This window comes from Argiope bruennichi, chromosome 10 (assembly GCF_947563725.1).
Source record: "Argiope bruennichi chromosome 10, qqArgBrue1.1, whole genome shotgun sequence".
NCBI lineage: Eukaryota > Metazoa > Arthropoda > Arachnida > Araneae > Araneidae > Argiope > Argiope bruennichi.
In genome coordinates this window covers 29,319,953-29,347,497 of record NC_079160.1, presented here as the reverse complement: position 1 = coordinate 29,347,497, position 27,545 = coordinate 29,319,953, and the positions used below count along the sequence as shown (strand labels likewise).

The 27,545-nt window shown below is 28.8% G+C and overlaps 1 protein-coding gene across 1 annotated transcript in view; it reads right to left on the bottom strand.

The window, feature by feature from the left end:
- Positions 1–1,945: 1,945 nt before the first annotated feature.
- The window catches only part of LOC129988654 (acetoacetyl-CoA synthetase-like), a 44,180-nt gene continuing 18,580 nt past the window's right edge, over positions 1,946–27,545 (bottom strand). Inside the window, exons 9-18 of the mRNA XM_056096925.1 lie at positions 27,101–27,254; positions 24,878–24,955; positions 21,650–21,839; positions 18,782–18,901; positions 17,459–17,572; positions 12,218–12,343; positions 9,580–9,649; positions 8,333–8,391; positions 5,473–5,675; positions 1,946–2,119 (exon numbers count right to left, since the gene is read on the bottom strand). Of these exons, the coding sequence (XP_055952900.1) occupies positions 1,985–2,119; positions 5,473–5,675; positions 8,333–8,391; positions 9,580–9,649; positions 12,218–12,343; positions 17,459–17,572; positions 18,782–18,901; positions 21,650–21,839; positions 24,878–24,955; positions 27,101–27,254 (1,249 nt within the window). The 3' untranslated portion in view covers positions 1,946–1,984. The remainder of the gene's footprint in view (positions 2,120–5,472; positions 5,676–8,332; positions 8,392–9,579; positions 9,650–12,217; positions 12,344–17,458; positions 17,573–18,781; positions 18,902–21,649; positions 21,840–24,877; positions 24,956–27,100; positions 27,255–27,545) is intronic.

Here is a 27,545-nt window from a genome sequence, read left to right as displayed (position 1 = left end):
ATTAAATTTCAAATGTATATTTCAGAAAATATGGGCATGAGTAATTTTTAACTGGGCATGTATATGGAAATAACATAATTTTTCTTTCATAATTTCAAAACCAAAGTCACCGATTCTCCAATCCGCCTGAATACACATGGATAAAAAAAAAGGATTGACCAGACCGCAGCTACAGCAACACTGACGGGAACTGTGATTGAGTCCTAAGGGCCATCACCGGCCACGGTACAACCCTTCTCTTAGGAAATACGACCCGTCATCGATGGGAGGAGCCCCACCTTTTCGTGTACCCTCCAGAGTGGCGAGAACCAACTATCATGACGGAGGCTTTTCATTCTCATTCCGAGGTGCCCTACTTCTATGGAAAGCCAGATATATAAAGCTGATTATATGAAATTTCCGGGTGAATACCATTAAGATTCAGAAACATATTGCCATTACAGAGAGCTGAATTTTAGTTGTTCTCAAAAAAATCATAAGAGCTTTTAGATAAATTGTTTTTTTTTTTTTAACTTGAATCATCGAATAGTTAAAAAATAATTGCTTAAAGGAATTTTTTGCTAAATAGTCGTCCCTACTTTTAAATTAAATACATAAACCGCCGCAAAATGAAAATTATGTATAACAAAAGAAATCACAAATTATTTAATTATTCCAAAGGTGGCACAAACCTTATATTCACAGCATTAGCTATCTTTATGACTACGAGTGTCTTAACGACTGTTTCTATTTGAAATTTCATTATTAATGTTGATTTAACTTTAATATTCATTTCTTTAAATTTTCTTTATTTTCATAAAATCCATAATTTTAAATGTAATTTATTTTAAAATGCTGATAAGACTAACAATTTTTTTGAATCTTTGAGCCGAAATATTTACAGTGCGCGTGTTTCTGTAAGCCTACAAAATAAAAAGTTTTTGCATTATACCATTTTAAAAATGTTGTTTTTTTACAATTTTTTCATACAAAATAGAATGTTTTTAATGGAATAATTAATGGAAAATAATTTAATGGAATGGAATAATTACGTAAAATATTTCATTATTTAGAGTAGTGGACATGAAATAGAGGAAGATGGTTCCTTTAAAGCATCTAAGCAAATTCTGAAAGTATATCAAATATCGGTTTGCATATTTTGTTCGCAATATATTTGAAAACTGCATGAACAAAACATTCCGCATAAAACAAGCCGCTGATAATTTGCTTTTAAATGCTATTAAACACTACCAGGAAACAGGTGTTCAAATGCGTTCCTCTATAAATAAAATTAATTTTTTCCTTCAATAAGAAAACCTTGATCTTGAATGAACAGATAAAGAAATGAAAGTTTAACTGCTTATCTCTGAGATTGATTTAAAAATTAAGTTGAACTTTATAGGAAAAAATTGACATTGTTCATTTGAAAAGCATTTTTTTTTCAAATATTATTCATTCAAAAAATAACCGAATAGCTCATGATGCACGAGAATTGGGTAACTGATATAAAACAGTATATCTCTATTCATTTTCTTCTTTCATATGATAATATTTTTTTAAAAAATTGCGAGAATCAATCATGTTTTTTTTTTTTCAATTTTAATGCATCTTATTTATTATTTGAAATATTCGTAATAATGATATGTTTGTCTTATAAATTAATCGATAAATAAAAAAATTCAAATTTTTAAAGGAATATTTTCACAGAGTTCAAACTTTAGCATAAACTAAACGAAGTCAGTTTTGAACCAAGGAGTTCAGTTTTTTTTCTTTATCGAAGATTATATTTTCCACTGCTTTTGTTTATTTCATCCACATAATCGGTGAAGTAAAGTAACGAGAAATTCACGGTGATCATTTTGCGTTTCATGTTGTTTACTGCCATGGCTTTGTAATTCTTCAAGAAAAATTGGTATTAAAATCAAAATTAATTTTGATAAATTCCTTCAAAAACATTTATTTCAAAGGAGTAAAATTTATTCAGTGTTTTATCTTGTACAGTGAACTAACATTCGTGCAGTGCTGGCACATTACAATAGTATTGCAAGGACTCAGGGTTTGCAATGGATTCATAACTAAAATTCATTTTATTGATGATTTTCTTTACAATTATTTCCATTTTCTTTCCATTAAGGTTGTACTGCAAAAAAAAGTACAACGAAGGCTAAATAATACAATAAAAATACTGAGTAAAAGAGAAAAAATAATATGAGATTAATTATTGATATTGGAGGCAAAAGGGAACTATTTCTAACAAACTTAAAATATATTAAGATGAATAAAAAAGAAAAAATGATAAGACATAATTTGTACACCATTTTGTAAAATAATCGTTTTACTATGCATTTCAATGTGTGCTTTTTTAAATGCATTTTAACAATAACTTTCATGTGGAACTAATTGAAAATAATAATTTCATCCTACCTGGAAGGAAAGTGATTGATTTAACTATTATGCTAAACTCTTTTTTTATACTATCTTGTTTATCAAATTTAGGAAAATAAAGCATTGCAATGGTCAATCGAGAACAATATTCTTCTTGTATACTTACAAAACGTTTTGTGTTTGACTTCGTAGCAAAGTGAAAAAACTCGAGAGTTTGTATATTGTATCACTTCCTTGTGCCTATTTAAAATCTGGCATAAATTTACAGTTTTGATCTCAATATTCGATATCAAATTCAGTATATACACTTGTGAAATTTTCGAATTAATGCACTGACATCCCTCATAAAAGACAACCTGACAAACAGTAGCATGCTGTCATATTTAAATAATATTTCCTATAAAATTTACAGGTCTAGTGTTAAAACCATATTCCATAATCCAAATTTCATCCATTTAGTTAATTTTTTGTGATATAATATTCACAACTCGTTTTATCTTACAATGACAGACAATAAACATTCCAATACATGAAATTCGGTCAAAATTCATAGATGCTCTGTAAATTAGCTGCATTCGGTTAAAATTCATAGATGCTCTGTAAATTAGCTGCATTCGGTCAAAATTCATAGATGCTCTGTAAATTAGCTGTATTCGGTTAAAATTCATAGATGCTCTGTAAATTAGCTACATTCGGTTAAAATTCATAGATGCTCTGTAAATTAGCTGCATTCGGTCAAAATTCATAGATGCTCTGTAAATTAGCTGCATTCGGTTAAAATTCATAGATGCTCTGTAAATTAGCTGCATTCGGTCAAAATTCATAGATTTCTGTAAATTAGCTGCTTAAACTCCATATTAAATTTAATTTATCTAGCTTGAATGTTTGTGATGCTGAGCTCAGTTAGGTCTTTAGTGTTTAAATGATTTTTTTAATTCAATGCTTTCCAAAACTTGCGATTCATTAACATAATGACATCGAATTTTTTTAACGATTACAATATTTTGTTATTATATGCGTATATGAGAAATATATATGCTTTTTTTACATGTGAAAATAACAAACACTTTTAAACAGAATCTAAACTAAGTAAGTAAGTATCATCTTAGAAGATTTGATTCCTGCATGGTCATTGTAAAAATTCTTGCCCGATCTTCATAGATAACGTCAGAGTGTACTTTACAGGGAAATAGTGATGGTTTGTTTGGCTGCGTACCTTGCATTTCAAAGATAAAAGTGTCTTGTGTCTCTACAGTATTGAATATTAAAAAAATAAGTCCATTTTTAGTACTACAGATTTTTAAAGATAGGCAAATAAGACTCATTTTAGACAGTATATCCCTGAGTATCCGGGTCGCGACTATCCGGCTTTCTTACTATCCGGCCTACTTTTCTTTTATCGTAATTAAATGAGGAAGGCAAGGCGTCAATTAAGTCATCTATTAAGGACTTTTTCAAAACCTACAAACGGTTTGTTTTGACTCTTATCTTAGGGTTATCTTTTCATATATGTGTAATCATTTGTCAGTGAAAAATAAAATCAGTTTGAGCCAATTTTTTTAAGAATTAGGCCTATGATTTGCATTAATGTTTTGTTTATGTTTCCTGCATTTCAGTTAGGCATTACAGAATTTATGTTATAATGTGAACAGTTTATATTCTTTACTTACTTTTTCTCTAGTAAATTCTTATAACGTGCAGTGCAGTATATAAACATATATAAGAGTTTAGTACAGAGTCTTCTATTTTAACTCGACAGGTTGGCGGCAACTGCTTCTATGATTCACCGGGATGCGGCTACGTTCACATTGATATAAATTAAGGGCTTAGTGTTCAATAAGAAATGAGAAAAAACGTATTATAACAGTGATTTTTAGATAAAAATTTTGTCTTCTGATATTAATGGGCAATGAAATGAATTCATAGAATTCCAGGTTATCCGGCTTTTTGTTACCCGGCCTGTCCTTCCGTCACAGTCGGGAGTGTACTGTATAGAAATTTCAGAATGGTACGAGTGCTGGAGTACTTACAAAAAATATTCGTCTGTTTATTTATACTGTGTTTTTACTCTGCAGACTAAGAAAAATAGATTTGGTAAATCTGGGAATAGTGTGTGGTGAAAGCTTATAAGCCAGTTAAAAGATAAGTTGCAAATGCTTTTGTATCATGGTCATGTTACTGGACTACTAACCACAAGTTCCCAGGTTCTATCCCCGCTCATCTCAATCCGTCACATTGGTGACCTCGGACGATGAAACTTCAACCTTCGTACAGCTGTTGTGGCGCCATCTACCCGCAACCAAAGTCGTCAAACTCACTTGACGCAGCAACAGCAACCACTCACGCACACACGCTTGCTCTCCATAACGCTTGGCGCTACTCAACTGGGTACAGGCGCATTATACTCAACAGCCAATAAATACATCACCACTCAACAGCCATATCGTTCGTCTCACCTCCGACTCACTGGAGGGAGAGTCTGTGGTGAAAGCTTATAAGCCAGTTAACAATTACGCTACCCGAGCAATTGCTTTTGTATCATAGTCATGTTACTGGGCTGCGAACCACGAGGTCCCAAGTTCTATCCTCGCTCAATCCAATTCGCCGCAAGTAATTTTACACTTGAAGTTTAACCAAGATCAGGGCAGTCTTCCGACGCTGATGAAAGTATTATATTTTAATAGGAAAAAAGTCGTAGAATAACAATTGAGAAATATCTGGAAGAAATAAAAAATGATAATTTGACCTCTTTTTGTCATAAAAAAAGCGTGGATACATTCCCAAGCTCCATATTTGAGTACCGCATCCTGCTCCCCTCATCACTCATTTCTCTTCATGTATGTTATAGTAAAAAGGCTTTCTTGAGCGAAAATAAAATTATGTTTAAAATTCGCTTGTTTGAAATTTATTAAGAGAACAGACACGAACTTATGCAATCATTTTATAATATGAACGCATTTTTCATAACGTCCGTTTTGAAATTCTAGCAAAATTTTATAATTTTTATAAACGTAAATCTGAATAATTAGTAATTTCTATATTTCAAAATATTAAATATTAGAGATTTCTTCGTTAATTAAAAAATCTAGTAAGATATGAGCAACAAACCGGTATATCTGGCGTTTCGATTATGATATCAGGCACATGGCGAACTGTTAATTCTCCTGCTATAGCTTTTCTTATTCTGTTAACTAATTCTTCACTGTAACTGTAACCTTCTTTAATTTTTAGAAACAGAACAGCTTTCTCATCCATGTCCTTGTTGTAATGGGAAACACAGAGACTGTTCCGAACCTCCGGAAATTTTTCGACTGAAAAAAAATAAGAAGAAAGAAATTGATGAAAATATGGAGATTAAATAAAACAATTATTAATTATCTTATAATTAATTACTACGCAAATACATTAATTATTAGAAATATTATTTATAATACATAATTATGACATTAAAATTGTAACAATCATACAGCTTAGAGTCATTTTGTTCATTAAAAAAATGAATTTTAATAAAATAATCATCGCTTTTTTTTTGTTACTTTAGACAGATTCTAGAGTACTTTTTCTGTAAAAAGCTATTGCATTATGTTTTGTGATCATTCTTAATAAAGTAAATTTAAAAATTTATAGAAACAATATGTCAAACTAAGAAACAGGAAAAAATTATCTGTTCCTAAAATTGATAAATGGATATAAATATTAATACAATAAAATGGATAAATAACAAAAATGGATTTAAAAAGTCGATATAAAAGTTCGAATCCGAAAATGGATAATGGAAAATGACGCTTTATTCAGCGGATAACCCAGAAATCATTATAAAATACATAAAAACATATCCAATATATACAAAAGAACTGGATTTGTAGAAATTAATAACACAAGTTGATAGTAAATCATTATCTAAGTAAAAGTAACGATATTATGTAAAGCTCTCAATCTCTACCACTTCCAGTTTTCTCTACAAGCAGCACTCCAGAGAAACAGAGAAATATGCGTTGTGGCTTATCCCACCTGGTTGGCAGTAAACATCAAACCAAGTCCATGAGCCAGAATCGGCGAGTCATGATAAAAGGGCTTAAAATGCAGCTTCAAGAGATCAAGGAATTAGAGGCACCAAAGGCTGAAGTCTGACTTTGCCTCATGCCTGCATTGCATTTAGCTGAGCATAATGGAATGGCCTTCACGCCTTGGGTGACCCTACCAGGAGAATACTCTCCCAACGTACTTCGCCCATTCCACCCAGGAACACTCCCCCGCCGCAATGAGGCAGCAATGCAGAACTTTAGGGCAGACAGAGAAATATTGTCTCATCTACTTCCATCACCTCATGGAATTTCTTCCACAAGACATGGAAGAAAAGTCTCCATGTCTTGGAACCTAACAATAAAAAGGCCTTAATTCTTAAATTTTCTAGAGCTTTTATTTTTTCGTCCGATTTAACACCAAAATCAAGGGTCATTGACTTGGACTACAGAGATTCTCTCTCTCTTATATATATATATATATATATATATATATATATATATATATATATATATTAAAATTTAATTTAAACTTAATTAATTTCCTAACTTTCAGGTTAATTTAGCCCATATCAAAGTCATTCTAAAATATACTCTTACTTCCTGATCCCATTCCACTTTTTCTACTTAATTAATTCAAGAGAAGCTTTGTAAAAATGCTTACATTTGCACTTTAACACACGCTCTGCGTGAAGGGATAGAAAAATGTCCAGCAAGCACATTCTTTTAAAAGATCCCTGTGTTTCCCTTATCAGAATTGACATGTGTGAGAAATCCCTATCGAAATCTTAATAACATAAGTACTGTGAAAAAATATTTTCCCAATCAATATCTCATGTTATATAAGACTAGGGATAATTTATTTCTCTCTCTTTTTACGCTAATCAGCTCCTGTGACACGCTGTGTGCGGCATGCCTTGTCCGCGCCTTCTTGTAAATAAATTATGCCTACCCGGGATGGAAATAAAGCGAACTTTAAAAATGCAAAGTGTCTTCATTATCTTCGAAACTGCCTTCTAACCTACAATAAGTTTGAAATCGATTATGTATTATATATTCATAATAATATTCTATCTAAGGCTCAAGATCTTGCAGATAACCTTGAAATTATAATTTTTTAGGATTTGAGCTTTCAATTAAGATATCCATTGTATTTGTAAGTGCCTGTTTGTCATTGATTAATTGCACGAGATAGAAATGCTCTAGATCTTCATTTATCCAAAATCGAGTTACCCCAATAGCTTTCAAAAAAAAGAAAAATAACACACAAACAAAAGTAAAAATAATCAAAGGTAAATTAGAACAGACAGCAAAACTTCTGAAAGTCATGTTCAATCAAGGATAATTTAATACAGTAAGAAAATACATAAATTATACGTAACGTTGCTGTATTTAAAGTATAAAAACATAATTTGCTGCCTTTGAATAATTACGTTAGAAACAAATTTCGATATTTTTAATAAGAATTTTCCCGATCTTAAATTAGTTATCCGAGCGGGATATAACTCCAATTAAAATTTTTATCATTGTCATTGAAGTCATAATATAATCTGTTTTTCACATTTATGTTTTTTACATATATATGCATTCATAAAATTTATCCATAATTAATTTCTCTTCAAATGAGAGGCTTATAAAATTGTGATTCAAGTTTAGTGGATAATTTTTAAAAAGTGAAAAATTTAATTCATTTATCTTAATTCATTTTCTAGTTTATACTAGCCCAATATGATAGAAAATTCAAAATTATGTGCTTCACAAAACAATGTTGACCAAACTTGTAATTTTTGAGGGACACTGATTCTAAATTGAATACTGATATACAGCTAAAATAATACAGATTTCTATGGCAGATTAAATATGTAGTTATATGCGATTTTTAATTCAAATTTATTTTCAGAATTTTCCAATATAATGTAAATATATTTTTAAAAGAAATTACTTGCCAATATTGTAAATTTCTGAGCTACCAAAACGGCATCCTCTTTGCTTCAATGTCTCATCGCTGCACAAAGAACAGTTTACTATTTTAATAACATCAAATTGGATTTGATTGATAAGAAACCAATGAAACAATAATATGAGCATTAATAACAGATTATAGATGACAGATAGATAAAACGCTACTTTCTCTCTTTAACTATCCATTTTCGGTGACCAGCTAGTTTGTTTAACATATAAATAAAATAAAAAATTCATACTTTAGATTGAAATAATGAAAAGAATAAATATCGCAATGAAAGAAAATTGCACTTAATAAAATAAGCAAACCTGTATGAACCACTTAACAGTGACATAGCGAAATATAATCCTATGAATAAAGTTCTTCATCATAATAAATGTTGCAAATTATATTAAAGAATAAATTCTTTAAAATTTGACAAAATAAAACAATTTTAAATGAAAATGGCATAGCTGATGATAGCATTAATATTATTTTTGGCAGAAGAAAAATGATTTAAATTAATTTAATTAATTTGACTTTTATTGCATTAATGAAAAATATTCATGCGTAATATACACAATATCTTTAAAACTTTGTCAATGACAGAGAAAACTTTATACAATAATTAAACTGATATCATAGAAAGTATATATGAATTACACATGAATGAAATATATATGTTAAATTCTATATTTTTTTAAAAGTACTTTCAAAAATGTTATTGAAAATTCTAAAATTTATCTTAGTTATAAAGTAGTTAGTCATCTAAGATTTAAAAAAAATGCTTTATGGTGCTCATTTCCATCCTTTAAAGTATGTCTGTGTCAAGATCAGATCTAAGACCTAAGATCTGATCTGTATAACATTACATTCATGGTACATTCAACATTCATTCAATTTTTATAAGGTATACATTGTTGATGCATTTTGAATAAAAATAATAAGATTAATCAAAATGAAAATATATTCAAATGATTTTTAAAAATATAAAAAATAAAATCTTTTGTAAACATAATTTTTGTGGTCACTGCTTTAAAAATATAAAGCTTATTACATTAACTTTTATTTAAAAATTTAGTCTTTCTCTCTTGTACCTATTAGATTTTCAACTTAGTTTTGGTTTTAATCCAAAGTATTTGAGTAAATGATTAAATCTGTCAAAAATTCATCTAGTCTGACACATTTATGGCAAGAAAATAAAAATAACTCCACAATATTTTAAATTTTCTTCTAAAATATTAACCGTACCTTCTACAGCAGATAATCCAGCCTTTGGTAAGAGGATTGATTATTCCATAATCACCCATGGCGAATATTCCTGCAAGAAGAGCGAGATTTTAAAATTATAAGGCAGGGCACATTATGGAGAGATTATGTTAATTATGTTTCAGGAGATTATTATGTTAATTAATTTTCTATGATATGTTTAGCTTATTTGATAAATAAGTTTGTCCGTGGTAATAAGGAAGATACCATGTCTTGCAGAATCAGGGAAGAAATATGTGTGAATGAAAAACGACAGAATAATTGCAAAAAGAATAAAGAATCTTGAAAATGGGGGAAATGTGACAACTTCCAAAAACGTTATGATATCAAATTCAGATTTTAATTTTTGTTGTAATAACAATGTGCCAAGAAATAACAGAAATGTATTGCCGAATGGCCAGTTAAATACCTTGGAAGTCATATATGCAGTTTTTATTTTTTTCTTGGACTTGCAATAAGTGTTTAGTGATATTCCTTTGGTAAAAGAAAAAGTAATTTTTCCACTGAAATTTTAATAACGACATCTTTTTTATTTATCTTTTAACGACATTTTTTAAAATCATTTCTTAATCCATAACAGAAACAACTATAACATGATAATATTATGGAGATTTTGCAGTTAATGTCAATTAAATTTAATTCACTTTTCCAAAGGCAGTATTAAAATACAGATTGTCAAAAAAGTATCTTTGTACTTGAAAAAAATTAATAAATGAAAACACAGCAAAAATTCACACTTTTGTTTTTGAATACAAAAGTCACAAATTTCACAGACTTTTTTTTCCGTCAATGCTTAGAGTATTTCATTCTAAGCATTATTAGTACACATTTAACATATGATACAATGAATCAAATCCAGCCAAACGCTATGGAGGATTGAAACATGAACACATCGTCATAAATCTGTTATATGATCCATAAACTGGGAGAAAAGAAAGTGAACATTTATTATATGTAGACTGAAAGTCACACTACTTGCATTATGGATTTAAATTCTATAAACCAAGCAAAATTTATAGTACTTTGTAGGTAAAAGCTATGTTGAAACAAGAAAAACAATGTTAATCGACAGGTTATGTTAACGCTAATTAACAATGCTAATTAGTGTTCATTTCCTTTTAAAAAGTAAATAAAAATATTTTACATTTTATTTATTGAAAATAAGAAAAAGAGTAGGATATGTTTTTTTTTTGATAATTTTTAAACGTGTAAAGATTCTTTTCGAATACCGTGCATGTTATTAAAAATTTATCTTCAGACAAAATTTTGTCAAATTTTATTTTTTACTTAAAATAGCAGATGTGAATAAAATTTAAAAAAATAATGTGTTTCTTTGTTTTAAGTTTAACTATTATCTTCAATATTCTTTCAAAATATGCAAATATTGATAACTAAAGTATCATCTTATTAATATAAGTCAATTTAAATTTTAAATAATAGGCTTTTAGAAATATTAGAAAATATAAAAACAAAAGAAAACTCTTCATGGAAAATATGGTCAAAAAGGCCAATCAGTTGAGCCAGAGGGAGCATTTCAACAGGTCTGTAATTGCGATGTCAGCCCCAATTCTGATTGCAAATGGAGAACTTGTAGCAATTTAGGAATTTTTAGAATAAAAGCCATACTGAGCATGTTGCAAAATCTCTTTCGCTATTACGTTATTTCCTAGAAATGCCGAGAATTTTCACCAAACATTGCTCCATTGTTATGATGTGCACATAAGTAAGAATTTTACTACATTGTGCTGCTTCTTTTCTGACAAGCTACGTATCAGAAAATAATCGAACTTTTAGTACTTAGGAGATAAAGTTTTAAATTTAATTTGTATTCTTCATTAAATATAAAATAAATTTCAGTAGGAAGTGTAAAAATATATAAAATAAATTTGTTTTATTAATTCGAAATTTTTTTTGATTGATCTTTTATTCACACTGAACTTATGAATTTTTCATATATATATAATCAAATAACATTTTTTGACATAGCTCAATTTTTGAACAATTCTTTGTTTTTATAACTTTGATGATCATTAAATTTATTCGTTTCATAAGTAGTTTTGTAGTTTCCTACAAACTCTATGTCTCATTTGTATTTATAACCCTTACCTGACCATTAAATTTTTTCGATTCATATGTAGTTTTGTAGTTTTCTACAAACTCTATGTCTCATTTGTATTTATAATCCTTACCTGATCATTAATTTTTTTCGTTTCATTTGTATTTATAACCCTTACCTGATCATTAAATTTTTTTCGTTTCATATGTAGTTTTGTAGTTTCCTACAAACTCTATGTCTCATTTGTATTTATAATCCTTACCTGATCATTAAATTTTTTCGTTTCATTTGTAGTTTCCTACAAACTATGTCTCATTTGTATTTATAACCCTTACCTGATCATTAAATTTTTTCGTTTCATTTGTAGTTTCCTACAAACTATGTCTCATTTGTATTTATAACCCTTACCTGATCATTAAATTTTTTCGTTTCATTTGTAGTTTCCTACAAACTATGTCTCATTTGTATTTATAACCCTTACCTGATCATTAAATTTTTTCGTTTCAATTGTAGTTTTGTAGTTTTCAACAAACTCTATGTCTCATTTGTATTTATAACACTTACCTTTATATTTCGAGAAATATTTCTCACGAAACGCTGAACCATCTGTGTCACCCCACAATCCAAGAGCAAGACCAGGAATAGGTTTGGAAAGGACGACTTCACCAACTTCACCAATGACTGGATTACCTGAAGAAAGCAATTTTCAAACTCTAATTATAATTAGAAAACAAATTTCAGCAAAATAATTCTAAAGAAATTTAATATATATATTTTGATAAGATGAATCAGATTCATTGCTAATTATCATTCCTTTTGCTTATTATTTTATATTGATAAATCTAGGATTGGTAGGAATAGTTATATGAATATTGTATAAATACTATTTACTCTCTATCGTTCAGAATATATTTTCTTCAAATGTGATACAAATACTGTAGAAATATCTGAAAGGAGGTTATGATTATGAGATCTCTATCCCATGGTTGACCATTAAACTAGAAGCAGTGGAATAGCTCTAAAAGGAGGTTTAATTAAAAATGACCGAGTATTTGATCATATGCTTCATGGCAACCAGAAGATTATATTTTTACGAATCTTTTAGAGATCAGTTAGAAAGGATCTATAATGTTTTTTTTAATTTCATTTAGAATTGCAGCTGGTTGGTGACTATCTTTTTACGAGACCGAAATTTTTTGATTTCTTAATTACCAAATAGTTAATTTCAAATTGATATTAAATATATAAATAGAATAATCCCACAACAAAAAAGGAAGAAAATTTTTGTTGTTGATGTAGAAATTATTTAGAATATAAAGTAGAAAATTGACCAATACACAGAAAAGAAAAATGCCGTTTCCTTCAATTCTCATATTGAAGGAAATTCTGAATTTTAATAAAACAGATAAGTTTAGTTTTAGTTTAGTTATATTAACGTCCCGTTGTAAAGCAACACTAGGGCTATTTTGGGACGGACCTCGTCATTTCGAACCGCGGTCAGTTGACGAGGACAACACATGAGCTGGCATCCCCCCTCCACACCACATCACACCACACCAGCGGGAGGACGTTTGGCATGGCGGATTTAACGTGCAACAGACCCTCTTACAAGACAATTCTTTAGTGGAATCGGGTATCGAACCTGAAACCCTACGGTTCACAAGCCGAGACCTTACCCCCAGGCCACAGTGGCCTTAAATAAAACAGATAAAAATTAACTTAAAAACTTCGATTTATAGAGATAAAGTACCATTTAATTTTTAATGCATTCTAAATTATAAATATTTTCTGCATCAAACTATTTGGTATTACAAAATAATCAAAAATTCAATTTACAAAGTGTTAAGCGAGATATGAAATACGCTAATAAGACAAAATTATCTAAGAAAGCAAGGGTTGAAAACAACAGTTTTATCCACCCAAGAGAGACAGTTCACCCCTTTGGTTTTAGAGCATTAATTGACCCTTCGGGAGGGGAACATTCTAGCAAAAAGAATCCCTGACAATAATAAATATATACCATAAAATATATCAAATAAATAATAAATTAATGATAGCAATACTTAAAATTTAACAGAGTAAGATATTCAGAAATAAAATAAGTACAACAAATATAACAATACAGCTGTTACAATAACAATACAGTATAAAACGTACATTTACATATAAAAATATAACTGTATAATAAAAATATAAATATAATAATTTTGCAAGAATTTGGTAGTTCGAAAATGATTCAATAAAAATTACTAAATATTGAACTAAAAGAAAAAAAATCAATGACCCCAAAAACAAGCAGAACCTATCCACAACATCAAAAAATATCAATTGAAAAGTGTCCAAAATAGAAAATTAAACAAGTTAAATATTAAAAAGCAGAAAACAAATTAACATATAATCAGAAAAGTATATAATTACATAAATATAAATTTTTAAACATGCTACATGGAGAACCATGAAAGAAAAGATAGTTCTTTCATTAATAAAATAATAATTCATTAATATTAAATAAAAAATAATAAATAAAGCATAACACTAAACTTTATAAATCAAATTTCAAACGGCTAATAAAACCCAGCGAGAGTAGTCTTCCCAAAGCTGTCTTGCATCTCTCTAATAAATTTGCCATGCGAGAGAATACCTTTCATAGCATAGGCGTACAGTATTTAAGAAATAGTAACTTTTGGCGTGAATTTAGCAGTTTTACTGAAAATCGTGTGATCCTTGGCGAGTTATTTGGCGATTAAGCACTGGCATTCGTTAATAATGTCCAAAAATTGAATTTGTGTTTTAGGCATATATTTTTTAACCGAATGAAATAAAAATTTAATACAAAACTGCATTTGTAATCACAAATTCTCATACCAAATTTTTTATATTAAAGTCAGACGTTTTCAACTATTGCATTTACTTATTTCAAAAAATAAAAAAAGTCAGCCCGACAGACAGCCAACCCGTAGATGGATTTGGCTCAAAATTTGACAGATATCTACACTTTAGTTGTTAAATGTGTGCCAAATATTCTTTATCTATCTCTCTTCGTTTTGTAGTTAGCTTATATTCAAACAGATGGACTGACGGACTTAATCTGAATAGTTTTTGCTCAAAATTTGAAGAATATCTTCAAATTTGGTGTAAAGACAGTATACGAAATTTCAATCATCTTCCTCACCTTGTTTTTGAGTCGTCAGTTCTTCGTCACAAACAGACACATGGACATTTTCCAAAAATGTGCTTTTTTTAAACTGAGGGAGTTCTAAAATATGGAGATTCGTCAATATTTCCAGTTCGAATTTTTCGACGATTACTATACTTTCTCTATACTACATATACGAGAAAGTAATAACATAGAAACGAGTGTAATTAAACTAGTTTTTCTGAATTGCCATCACCTTTGTACCTATAAATTCAAAAAAAGATGTGTTTAGGAATATAAATCTATAGCTAATTAAATAAACGAAGAAAAATCTCAACTGTATAGTTTCTATAATATATTTTAGAATCCAGAAAAATCAATCATTCAATCATGGACGTTTTTGTTTTTAAAGAAAAGGTGAATTCTCCGTAACAGCAGTTAAATGCGTTTAAGGATGCAGTTGAACAGGACTATAGATACACTTCAGCAATAATTTTATACGGTACAGAGAACAGTCTCAAAACAACATAAGTTTCTATATCGCAGAGTTCTTTAGAGGTTTTATTTTGTCTAGTATTTTATAAAGATTTTAATGAACAATGCATCGCCACTATAAAGCATGTAACGAACTTGATTCGATATGAATTATTGATGTGTGCATGCGCTGTTTGTGTAAATTACAAATAAGTAAAAAAAAAATGTAATTTATTTGCTATTTTTTGCATTTTAATGTATTTTATATCTTGTTTAGAAGACAGTTCCGGTTATACATTCCAACAAGTATATGTCTGGAGTGGTATCTCCGCGTACAATTTATGAGCATGGTAGTAAGCCTGATAGTAAGGTCTCGGTTCGTGAGCCGTAGGGTTTCAGGTTCGAGGCCCGATTCCACCGAAGAACCGTCGTGTAAGGGGATCAGTTGCAAGTTAAATCCGTCAGGGCCAAACGTCCTCCCGCTGGTGTGGTGTGGAGGGGGGGGGGCTGCCAGTTCAGGTGTCGTCCTCGTCATCTGACCATGGTTCAAAATGACGAGGTCCGTCCCAAATTAGCCCTAGTATTTCTTTACAACGGGGCGTTAATATAACAAAACTAAAAAAATCCGTACAATTTATTATGTATAAGTTGAATTTATATTTGCCTAAATATTAAAAACTGCATTCTAAAATATTTTTGATGATCCTATTAATGGCGTAGTTGTAAATATATTTCCCTTTATCATGTTTATTATTCATAAGAAGTCAATGATTAGCTAGTTTTTTTCCTCCTATTTTTCAGTCTAAATGTACAATTTTTATAATTTTGACTTAAATTTTAAAAGCAATTTAATATTTAATTTCATTTATGAAATAAAGAATGTGCCTACCCAAATTATGGCTCCATATCTAATTCTAAAAGCTATTATAGGTCCAATTTTAAAACTTCTTTAAGTAACGTAAAGAATTATATTTCACGTTATTTTACCATTAGAAAATGTATAGTTAAAAAATTATAAAGTTTGTATTTTTTGCAGATCCTTGTTCCCATTAGACATATTTAAAGAATTTTTCTCGACACAGTAGGAATTTAAACAAAGAAATATCACTCTTCTGGGACAAAAACTGACAATTAATTTTGAATGTCACTATTTTCGACGATTTCAACAATTGGCTTAAGTAAGATTATCCAATTATTGGGCATGGTTCTCAATTAATCAAAATTAAATAAATTATTGGCTTCAATATTCGGCCACTTTTGATCTCATTAAATTGAACTTTTATGTTTTAAATGTTAGCATGACAAAAATATTTTATTAAACATGACTAATATGACTAATGAATTTCATAATTTTTCAGCTACACATTTATTGACTGAAGCAAAATTATGTAATTTAATGCATTTTTCAATTAAAATTATAAACCTCTATCCAATTCTTCAAAATTTATTTACGGTGGAATAATATCAATTAAGAATTTTATTTTCATCATTTTAATAAATTTTAAGGTATTTATTAAAATTCTATAAGTCATAAAAATTGCAACAAATTCTATTGAAATGTGCTTTAGCATCTTCTTAAATAAACATTTGGATATTACTGAAATTCAACATATCGTTTCCTATTGCATAATATTTCTCATCTATTTCCTACTCCTTTCATTTGTTACTTTTATTAGATGAATTTTTTAGTAGAAGATATTTTCTATGGAAAAATATGTTAATATATTTATTCGATTTATCATGGAAAATATTCTTACATAGGTTTTCCGCCAGAATCTTAAACGATTATTAGAAGTTTTTATTGTTTTTTTAAATGTTAAGTATATTGAATATTCAGATAAATTACAGTCAAATTAGAGACTTTGAGGAAAATCATAGCCAATTATTACGGATACATATGAATATTGGCTGTTACATTTGTAGCAGAGTAACACGTTTTCAACAGAGTAACAACTCACAGTGACTAAAAGCATGGAAAGGCAGTGATATATAACAATGAATATGATTAGGAAAATAATTTATTAAAAATTTCTATGTCATACATTTATCTTAAAATATTCTTAAATAGATTATTAATAAAAAAAATAAAGGACGTTTGACATCGTATAAATGACTACATTTCAATTCATGACAAACTTAAATGAAGGGGTTAAAGTTGAACAAAGTTAAGCAATGTGTCTCAAAAGAAAAAATACCTGATTCATCGACTATTTCTACAGCAGTTCCTATACAGGACGCATTAATTTCTGCTTTATAAACAGGTAGCGTCATTTCTGTTACAAGGCAACACCCCATTACTTCAGTGCAACCTAGAAATAACACAGAAGAAAGCGGTTATTTTTTTTATTCCAACACCTCTAAAATCTGAATTTCGTTTGTTTGGTTTCTTAAAAGTATTTTATTTTATTTTATTTATTTATTTAGGGCAACGTAAGTATAGCTGCATTGAGTTCAAAAAATCATTTTTTGTAAACAGTGGTTACGGCCGTTTTCAAAGGAACATTTCTTTTTTATTTATCAAATAGATATCTGCAATTTTATCAAGTAATAACATGTATGAAATAAGTAGGCCACAAATGTTAATGTTAACATATAATAACATGAAATTTCTGCCAATTATTTTCAGAATTTTATATTAATGTTTTTGCCAAATGTGCTTTTCGGAAATTTAAATTGTTTTTTTTATATATAGTGTCAATGGAAATTTTCTGCTCTCTACCTTTTGGTAACCAAAATGGAACTTTCTGCTTATTTCCTCTAATAAGAGCATTTTTTCTTCTCTCCATGATGAATTTCTGAGGAAATTTTAAACACGAAGATGAGTCACACGTTGGAACACATAGTGCATACTGATCTGATATGTTTCATTGTGTGCTTCGTTATAAATGGAAAAACCCACAGGTGTGTTTTAGACTTCTTCCTTTCTGCTAATTTCGAAAATTTTACTAACTTTTGATCCAAGATAAGCATAAAGTTTCATTTATTTAAGTCATATTGTTTTTGAATATTTTATTCACATTGAAAAAAACAGATCGATAGACTGACTCATCGACTGCTTTCATCCAATATTTAATACATATTACACTTTGAATGAAAAAATTGAACGCTAAATTTCACCTGTATAGCTATTTGAGTTAAATTTCTCATGTAGGTATAGATAAAATAGCAATACACGTATTTTATATAAAATTTCATGAAATTCTGCATTTTTGTTATAAATACCATATACCAAATGTCATCAGTCTAGTTTGCTATCATATTGAATAAGCGTATTTACAAGCAAGCATTAATATGTTCAGGTTCAGGATGCTCAAAAATATGGAGGGACATAAAAAAATCGAGATCAAAGTTTTTCACAATAATAATGCATACTCTTCCTAAGTAAAACGGCAAAACTGAACGTTCATAATTAACGTAAAACAAGAGAAAGAAATTTCCGTAAGCGTTTTCATTAAAAACTTCTAAAAAATTTACAATCATTAAGTCTTTACTAAAAAATAAATTTTATAAAAAATTACCATAAGCACCAGAAAATAAAACATGTGGTAGTATCTTATTCATAAAATCGAAACTTCCGCGTTTGACAACGCTTCCACCAGCCATTAGATATTTCAGTGAAGAAAGATCATGCTTCTCGGCTAAAAAAGAATAAAATACACATATAAATTAATTCATATTATATATATAAATTGCTTCATAGAAGTTTTTATTTTTACTCATTTTTAATTAACTTTACTTGTTTCATTCTTCTAAAGATAAAATTACAAAATGCATTTTTAACTAACTTCTTTATGTGCCATGGGTTTGAAGTTTTTGTATACTTTTGTATTCTTGATATCAACACAATTTATTAATTTTTAGAACTGAGATATCAATTAATTATTAAATGAATTAAATATGGATTCTATGGAAGTAGAGCCACCTGTTAGGGATTGGGGAAAATACTGATTTCGAAACAGACTGCTGAAATTAATTTAAATAAAAAATATTCTACTGTTTAATGTACTTAGAAGAGTAGTTTTAAAATAAAATTGCCCTTTTAATTAAATTTAGTCTATAAGAAAACGCACTTTCATAAATGTCTTAATAATGCGATATTTTAGAAAATTTTAAAGTCTTTTGCTGTTTATTTATCAAAGTGACATCTCACATTTTTAATTTAAAAACAAATATTTATAATTGCACAAGTGTGGCCGATTTTTTCTTTACTTTATTAAAAAAATCATATATTTATTCTCTTTTTCTAAACTGTTTTTATTTTTTAAAAGACCAAAGTTCATCCATTCTCACTTATATATAACTTAAATAATAATTATCTTAAAAACCGTGAAACATATATTTTGAAAATTAGAACCCAATTTTTAAGTTTCGTCCTATAGAAATTACTTTGGTTGATTGAAAAGCCACTTGGTTTATTACTTTAGTTACATTAGCGGCAAAGCACTTCTTTGTAATCAATTATCAAATTGGAATCAATTTATATTTTGGAATCAATTTATCAAAATATCATTTCGAATATGAAAATGTATCAAAATGTTCAGAAAGTAGTTCTGATGAACTTTCAAAAACCACAGCAAAGGATTGTAGTGATTTGTAATTTTAATAAATTAGTGAAACAATAGATATTCAAATGTATTAGCATGAGAAATTAGAATATTTAATGTAATAGTAAGCTTGTGATTAAGTTTTACGCCATATTTTGTGATATGCAAATCTTCTGTAAATAATCAAACGCAATATAATATTAAGAAACAGATAGCACTTAGTGCTCTGTCTTATAAATATTGCTGGTTATCGTTGCTGTCAGGGCAATTTATTGAAGGTCTATTCAAAAAGATTTTATACATTAGCAAGTATGTTTTTAGGTAATTTCGCTCATAGATTATAATACTGTAAAATCGGAAACTCAAAACTCAGTACAGCTATGCTAACTCGAAATTGAAGTAACCACAGGAACAATTTGGTTTATCTAAAAATTCGAAATATACAAAATAGCGTCTAAAACGTAGTGTAACAGCATAAATTTAATTAATAAATAAAATTTATTTTATTTTTTAATAGATAAAAATTTAAATTTAGAAGTTTTATAACTTTGGAAACTAAAATTTAAAGTAATGGGTAAATTAGTAAATAAACCTAATTTGTGAACTCGAATGTAATTGTATAATGTGATTTTAAAATTATGCAAGAAAAAAAGAAACTAAACAACTCACAATATTTTCTTTTGCTTATTTGATTGTATCGTGCTCAAGTAAAATAAAACATTTGGTATACAAAGTATGAATTTATTTAACAAAAAAATTTCAACAACATTTTACAAAATTTAAACATTACATTACCATAAGTTAAAAAGACCAAAGAAATAAAATTGGAATTAAAATCGTCTAACTTTCTGAAGCACCACTGCATTAAAATTTAATTTAAATACAAGAGGTCACTCTTCAGTTTTTGAGATACGCGCAGACGATAACTGGCAGCAAAAAATTAATGGTTAGACTTGAAAATATGAAAATGTTTAGCTTAGAAGAAGCTTTTTTACTGGCAAATTGCAAGTAGTTTATCGTATAATATATTGTAGGCAGAAGAAATTAGCATTTAGTCTTTGGAAATTCTACCTACAGAAATGTATTGATGCTGGAGCAGACTACTTTAAATTTTAAACATTTCTAAAATTTCGTAAGTACAACTTTAACCACTTAATTCTTTTGCCTGAGTGTCATACGTTTATCGAATATTAATAGTTGTAAGCAAAAAATAAACCATTCATAACGATTATAATCCAATATTAAAATTACAACGAATATATAAGTCAAGTATTCAATGGATTTCCATTTTAATCAGAATGAGAAAATATTCCCAAAATAGAAGGTGTCATCTTATTCGATAGTAAAGAAAATAAAACAGTTAAGTGGTTATAACCCCTTTGTGTTTCTCAAAAATTTTAGAGTGAGCCATCGTATCAACTTTTTGTACTAATAAATCTTTGAAACTGAGTCTTTTTAGCAATTCGTTGCAAGCTATAGATAAAAAAAAGCTAATTTAAATCTATTTATTAGTTTTTGAAACAAAAAAAAACCTACTTTATTATAATTTTTGGTTTCTAAGTAAGGAAAATGTGTACAGATAGCGACTGTCTCAATATACCAAGGGATATTTGAAAATGTTATTTTCAGTTTATAAATACTTTTCTTGTTATAACAAATACATTTATTTAAACTAAAATCCTTTATCATGTGATAAGCATCTTCAGAAATAGATTGATGAGAGATAAAAATACAAAATAGCAATTACTTCCAACTGGACAAATTGTTACAAGAATATAATTCCATTAAAATATTTAAGTTTATATCTATTGCATTATCAAATACAGCCTGTATCTGCCTTACTTGGAAGGTATTTTCTTTTCTCTAATTCATCCACCACACTAGAGGGAAAGAGAATGTGAGAAATCTTATGCTTATCCACCAAGTTCCAAACATAGGTGGGGGTTAAATAATAAAAGTTTCCTTCATAGAGGACAATTTTCTGTCCCAAGAATTGGAGAGTGGTGTACATTGACCATGATGCCCATCCCACCTGGAAAAAAAAATTACCGCGGTCATTTTTGCAAAGACACGAATAAGAAAATGAGGTATGTAAGACTATTTTTTTTTATCCAGTTCCGAAGGATCACAAAAAGAAATGACTAGGGTAAAAAATAAAATTAATTTATGACCAAAAGTTATGTACGAGGGGTGATCCAAAAAAAAAAAAAAGATCACAAAGCAAAAATGCTTTATCAATGATAGACACAGGATACAAATGGTAATTAAGAGGCATATGTGGCGGTCACTTCTCTACTTAATCATTAAACCTGTTGAGGCACTTATCACTCCGCTGGACCAATTTGTTTAAGTCGTCTTGGCAATAATCAGGTCCCTAGCTATTGAGCCATTTCTCGGCACCTTTTTGAATATCGCCGTCTGATATGAACCTTGTTTCGCATAAGTGTTTCTTCAATGCCGGGAAAAGGAAATAGTCACTGGGAGCCAAATCAGAGCTATATGTGGGTGGCTCCAGACCTCGCACCTAAACGTTTCCAGCCATCTCTCAGCCCGCTTCAAAAGAATGACACCATTTCGCCAACTGTTGTCTACTCATTGCTTCACTCCCGTACACTTCAGCGATTTGTCTGATGGGGGCACATTCTTGTCCCATAGAAATAGTATCACGGCTCGCACCTCCTCTATGCGAGACCACTTCTCTAGACGTCTTGCCATTACTGTCGCTGTTTCAGGACTCAGTACTAACACTAACGACCGGTCTAAGACAACTAGCGCCATCTGTCTTCACTCTGGGTAACAATATTCCCATCCACAATTTCTACTTTCCAAATGCTGCTTCTTGTAAACTGTTTTTGGATCTCTCTCGTATAATCGAACAAAATGTATACGATCAATGCTTTTTACTCCAAAACTTACTGTCACACATTAAAGCTGTAAATGTTGCCGCTGTAAAAATGTATTTTCTCTTAATATATGAAACAGTTTTTATGAATGAGTAGTATTCATATTTAGATGTAAACAGACTCAATTTTATCGAACCTTTACACATAATTTTCGATATGAATTCTTCAAACTAAAACAGTTCAAATGGATATAGCATTTTGTAATTTTAAGTAAAAAGTTCTTGAGTTGCAATGTATTTCAAGATATAAACAAAAATTAGGAATAATACTTATTTTACATTTAAGAAAAAATTCAGTAAAATGTTATTGTTTTTAAAAATATATAAAAATGCATTTTATACTTATAATTTTTAAATTCACGTGTTAAAATATTTTCAAAAAAATCTCAAAAACATTGATGCAAAGCAAAGGAGCAGAATCTAAAACATCCTTGTTAAATATTTTATTCATTCTCGTCAAATAGTTTTTAAATATGTAGCAAAACCCAAACATTTTTAGTAAGATTTTCCCATCTTTATCGATATCTCAAATTCCCACCAGGATTTTCTCGGAGGCATTAAAACAATTGCTAAAACGGAAAGGGAAAACTACATGTTTTACAACATTGCTTTAGATTAAGACATTTTTATTTCCTTTTTAAAATAAATGTAAAAGTGGTCGCGAAAAAAATCAAAGCGTGTATCAGATTTTACTTCACTTAAATTTTAAGCGAAGTTTTGTTTGGAAAAAACTAGAAAAAAAATTATAAAATATATAAATGATTTGCGATGTTTTTAAGCAATTATATAAAACAATGATACAAAATTCTTGTTAGAAATTATAATTATATAGTGAAGAATTTATACAGTGTTAAATGTATGAATGAATATAAAAGCAAATCCTTGTGTGCAAATAATGTAGTTTCATGAGGCTTTGACAAATTCTTATTTTAATAACTAAAACAAAATTCTTATGTTTAAAATGTTTTGGACATATAATACTCTTCTTGCGAAAAGATATTAAATATAAAAAAATCTTAAGAATTATTTAAGTATCATTTGGTGAGAATTTGAACACCAGCATTATGTTATTTATGTTTCATTTATAAAGAAATGTTTCGGCAAACGATCATCCATCTTAATTTTTCAACTGCTCCAAAAATCTTTTGAATTAAGCTTGTTTTATTAATATTATTTGTTAAACTTGTTCAGATTTTTTTGAATATTTTAATTATTATTTAGCAGAATTTATTTTGTTATTGGATGATTTGCCTCGAAATTATTACTTATCTATTATATTTTTGTAATTATACGTACAAATAAAGGCATACATTCCAAATCCTTATTTTGTTATATTTCATCAATCCTAATGGCGAACGTTTTAAAAAGTATTAATTTTTCTTAGAAAAAAATAACTGTGTTAATGACAGAAATGAAATTTTGAATGAAAAAAGGTATTAATATAGTGATTTATTTGTTAAGCTTCGATATATTGAAACACTTAGGTCTTTTTTTAATTTTTTTATTTATTTATTTTGCATATCCCAGGTTATTTTGAACTAGTTTGCTTAAAATGTTATACCTAAGGATTTTTCGTTATTTATAATCTATTAAAAGACAAAAAATTCGAGATATACAGTTGGAAAAATATAAAAAATAGGCAATTCTGAATATGTAAATGCACATTTATGAGTATGCAATTTGCATACTTTTAAAAAGATCATAATTCTAAGAATAATGACGTATTTTCCTTGAATTCCGCTTTAATTAATCAGTTGAATTTTGCAATCAACTGATTATGCGAAATTATTTCTCTTCAATTCGAATTTTCTTTAAAAGATAATTCATTTGTGGAATGAACATACCAGTTTCAGCATAAACATTACATGACTATTTAATCACTACATATGATTATAATTTATTTTTCTCCTATGTCTATATAAAAATCGCATTACAGCTTTGATTGAATTATTTCAATAAAAGGTTAAATAATTTTCTCATAACTCTAGAAATTTATTTTCATTTAAATTATTTTTTATTCCTTTTATTTTATTTGAATAGTGTTGTAACTGTGTCACTTCGGTATTGTTGTATTAAAGAAGTAATCAACACTTAATTTTATCTATTATGGCACGAATTCTTTCAACTATTATGGCATCAACTTCTTCAAATACAATTGCAACTCTTACCGGTGATACAGACATCCAAACTGAGTCTCTGTCAGTGTCGATGGTTACTCCAAAACTGCTGGAAACTGACATCAAAATCTGAAAGTAAATTTAAGTCATCAAAAAATATCAATTATGACAGACATTATAATGGCGTATATTTAAATATTATTATTAAATATAATATTATATCTTTAAAAATTATCATTATAATTTTTAAAGAAGTATTTAAATACTGATGAAATAGAACAATCGTATCAAATGCTGCAATAAAAGATGTAAAGTCTGTATGCATCTTGTTAATATATCTGCATATCTTCATGAAGTCTGACTTTAAACAATACCGTAATTGAAATTTCAACTTTCTCTGCCATTTAAATATCGCCCTAAAGGAATGCAACGTTATTTTTTGAAGAAAGATTTCATAATTTTCAGTCGGGCTTAGATGATGAGGACGACATTTAAGGTAATTTCCCTTCATTAAAATTCTGCTTCATATCAGTAGGAGAGCATTTAATTTTTAATGTCAGATTCAAAGTATTAGGCCCATATAAATGACAGGTATTATGTAGAATCAGATCTCCTCACTGAAATTCTCCAACCTTTAAGTCGAGATTTTACCTTCAATCAACAGTGGACCCTAATTTAATGCGAATAAGAAGAATTAAAATAATTTACATCTGTTTTATTTTTTAATATGTTCACAAATATGTAATAAATAACATAATTATTCGATAGGACAAATATATTGAATTTGATATAAGGAAATAAACAGAAATATAAAAATAAGTTTATGATAATTTACATACATAAATATAAAGAAAGGATTATATTTTCAATATAAAATAATTTGGCGAATTCTCGGTGTTGCATTAGATTTTTTTAAAGTGTGCTTTAACATAAAACATAAGTAACTGTATATGATTGATGATTTTCCTGCATAGTCATCTGAAAAGTAAAAATGTAAATCAAAATAAAATGTGAACAAGTAATAAATTAATCTTAACTGGAGTCGTGAAATTATATCTTCAAAACAATCGAGCTATCACTTCAAAAAGAATTAATTATTTTCTTATATAAGTAAAAGAGAAATGGTTAGTTGGAAAGCCAACAAAGCAAGAATTCTGTTCAACTTTTTCTTATAATTTTGCTTCATTCGAAGGTTATTATCCTCGTTCATTTATTTATTATGGATCATTTTAATTTTGCTTTATTTCTTAATATTAACCACATAAAATGCAAATATATCAGGAAGGTCTTCTTGACACTTAAGACCTTCTTCTAAGACAATATTCTCTAATTCTCTATTCTCAATATTCTCTAAGACAAGAGCGATCTCCATCCTATAATATTTTGGATCTTCGCCAAAGTCGTCAACGCAAAGTGCTCCGATTTTTATTTTCAGAGTTCTGGTCATAAACATTCTGTTCTTCATAATAATCTAAAAAAATCATTAACCCTTTTAAACAACTTTTTTTGACCAAATGAAACCGAAATTGGACACACAACTAAAATTTTAGTAGCAAAATGACATACCAAATTTCATTATTCATTTATTAATTCGAGTTATCAGGCTTTCAGACATCGAAAGTACAGGCCAACAGATGGTTTCCTTTTCGTCAGATTTTGGTTTGGTTTAGTTATATTAACGTCCCGTTTTAAAGACACATTAGAGCTATTTTGGGACGGACCTCGTCATTTTGAACCGCGGTCAGATGACGAGGACGACACTCTAGCTGACACCCCCCCTCTCCACACCACACCACACCAGCGGGAGGACGTTTGGTCATGACGGATTTAACGTGCAACAGACCCCTTACACGACGGTTCTTCGGTGGAATCGGGTCCTGCAATTTAAACCTGCAACCCTCCGGTTCCGAAGCCGAGACCTTACCACCCTTACGGCCTTCTCCTTTTCGTCAGATTTCACTAAAAGTTTGATACGATCTATCCTTTAAAAGTTGAATCTCTTCAAAAAAATATTATTTATCTAGCTCGATAAGTTATTAAAAAAATATTATTTATCTGTATAATTAAATCTGATATAAACAGAAAAAACCTTTGAGAAAAATAATTGAAAAAACTGAATGATTTTTTAAATCCTCACTTGGCGAAGACACCACTCAAGAAGTAATTATTTAGAAATTTGGTATCTCTTTATTGACCAATATGATCTTTATGTTTTGGATGATTTTGATTTAGTATTGTAACCTATAATCAATACATGTTAAAGATGCTACCTACACCGCTTCCATGTACGATGGGCTTAGGTAATCCAGTGGTTCCAGAAGTATAACTGATTATAACCGGATGGGAGAAGGAGACCTGCTCGAACTGCATTTCAGGGACAGAACCATCTTCTTCAACACCCAATTTCAAAAATTCTTCCAGAAAACAACTGAAAAATGATAAAGAAGAAACCTTTATTCCTCGTTCATAGGAAAAGGTTGGTAATTTATTGCTATTATTAAGTTTAGCAATTCTATTATCAGAGATATTTAATCTTTTTTAAAAATTAATATATTTTGATAATTTTTTGATAAAGTGGTGTATATTTTAATGGGTTGGTTATAATGGGATAACAGAACATGAGCTTCAGGATATTTTTAACGCTCATATTTTAATCTATCCTTTCGTTAAAAAGATCTAAAATTGAGAAATTTCGTTTTTAAAAAATTTATTTATTTTT